The following is a 1533-nucleotide window of genomic DNA, read 5'->3' as shown; positions in this document are numbered from 1 at the left end:
ATAATTAACAAATAATTTATTCTTAAATTGAAATCCTCCAATACTTGTCTGCTTTATTATCCTGCAAAAATTTTGAATTCCCCCTGAATGCAATAATATATAGCAGTGATGGCGAACCTTTTAGAGACCAAGTGCCCAAAAACTGGCCCCACCCCGCCCCCACTCCACCCCCTGCCCCACCCCCACCCTGCCTGCCTGCAGAGCCACTCACCGCCTCCAGGGTCTGCCACAGATCGCCTAGGCAGCCCAGCAGCGCCATGGCGACCACGCTCTCTGCCCGTGCCACGTAGCATGGACTGTGCACAATGGGGCGTGAGGGCAGAGTCTTGTCTATGCTGCCTGGCTGCCATGTCCTTGGCTGTGGTGCTCCGCGTGGGCCACACTCAGGGGCAACTCTCCTCCAGGGGGGCTGCTGGTGAGGAGGGGGTCACGGGGGGAGGCAAGGCTGGGGCAACGGCACATGTGCCCACAGAGAGGGCTCCGAGTGCCGCCTCTGGCACGCGTGCCATAGGTTCGCCACCACTGATATATAGTATACCTCCAATTACAATAGTAACGAATAAGGTGCCTAACATTAAAAAGCCTACAATATTTGCTCGAAAGAAAGCCATTTTTCAATTTAGAATGGCACTTCAACAAGCAGAGTAGATAGAAAAAATGAAAACAAATTAAAATCCTGTGCAATATCAGCTTCTCTACTACACCAAAACCAGATAGAGCTGTATGCATTTATTGCCTTTAAAATGAAAATACAGTGCTTTAATTTGTAAAAAGCATTAATTTCCAATCTATTATTCTTCCTTTTACACCACGCTCACCACGTGGAAACCCCCTACACACCCACCCACCCACACACACACACACACACACAATGCCTTTCTCTTTCCAACATGAATAGCAGAACAAGGGATGCAATTAAAGGCAACTGAGATACCCACTGGCCTTTCTTTCTATCAGCATCTCACATCTCACCTTCCATGTATCCATGTTTTGCGGTCCAGTAATCTCGTTGTTCACTTTAGGAAACATAGGAGAGAAGCTATAATTCATTAGCACAGCACGTTTTGCATGCAAACAACCTCAGAACAATTCTGGCATCTCCAGTAAAATTGGGAAAGTACTGGAGTATTCTTGCTGGTCAGTGATCTCCAAAGTGGTTTCTGATATTCAGACATACCCCAAGAGGTGTTAGTCATATACTGTACCAGTATATTGTTGAAAAGACTTCGAGGCATATGACAAGATTTTTACATCAAGAACTTTATAGTGAGCTGATTTATAGCTAATTTGGTCTGATATAATGCTAGTCCTATGAAGAACAGATCACTATATCTAGTAACTGTTGAGTAAATTTTCCTCTAAAGAGGTCCTTGGAATTTCTTTCTTCCATGATTTGCCATTTCTTTCAGATATCCTTCGTGAATTCAATGCTAACCTCACAGGTTATTCAATTGGTATTGGTGAATTTATTGAGGCAAATGCGTTTCTCAATCAGGCAGTTCCAGGAGCACAGGCTAGGTATGTTTTTTTTTT

At 44.5% G+C, this 1533-nt stretch overlaps 1 protein-coding gene across 1 annotated transcript in view; it reads left to right on the top strand.

The window, feature by feature from the left end:
* The window catches only part of LOC107299525 (phospholipase B1, membrane-associated-like), a gene marked incomplete at its 3' end in the record, with an annotated part of 29767 nt that overhangs the window by 24286 nt on the left and 3948 nt on the right, over positions 1–1533 (top strand). Inside the window, exon 11 of the mRNA XM_015828886.1 lies at positions 1496–1518. Coding sequence (XP_015684372.1) covers positions 1496–1518 — 23 coding nt within the window. The remainder of the gene's footprint in view (positions 1–1495; positions 1519–1533) is intronic.

Source organism: Protobothrops mucrosquamatus, unplaced genomic scaffold (genome assembly GCF_001527695.2).
Source record: "Protobothrops mucrosquamatus isolate PMUCROS unplaced genomic scaffold, P.Mucros_1.0 scaffold5066, whole genome shotgun sequence".
Lineage (NCBI taxonomy): Eukaryota > Metazoa > Chordata > Lepidosauria > Squamata > Viperidae > Protobothrops > Protobothrops mucrosquamatus.
The sequence above is the reverse complement of the archived record's forward strand: the minus strand, read 5'-3'. Positions and strand labels throughout refer to the sequence as shown.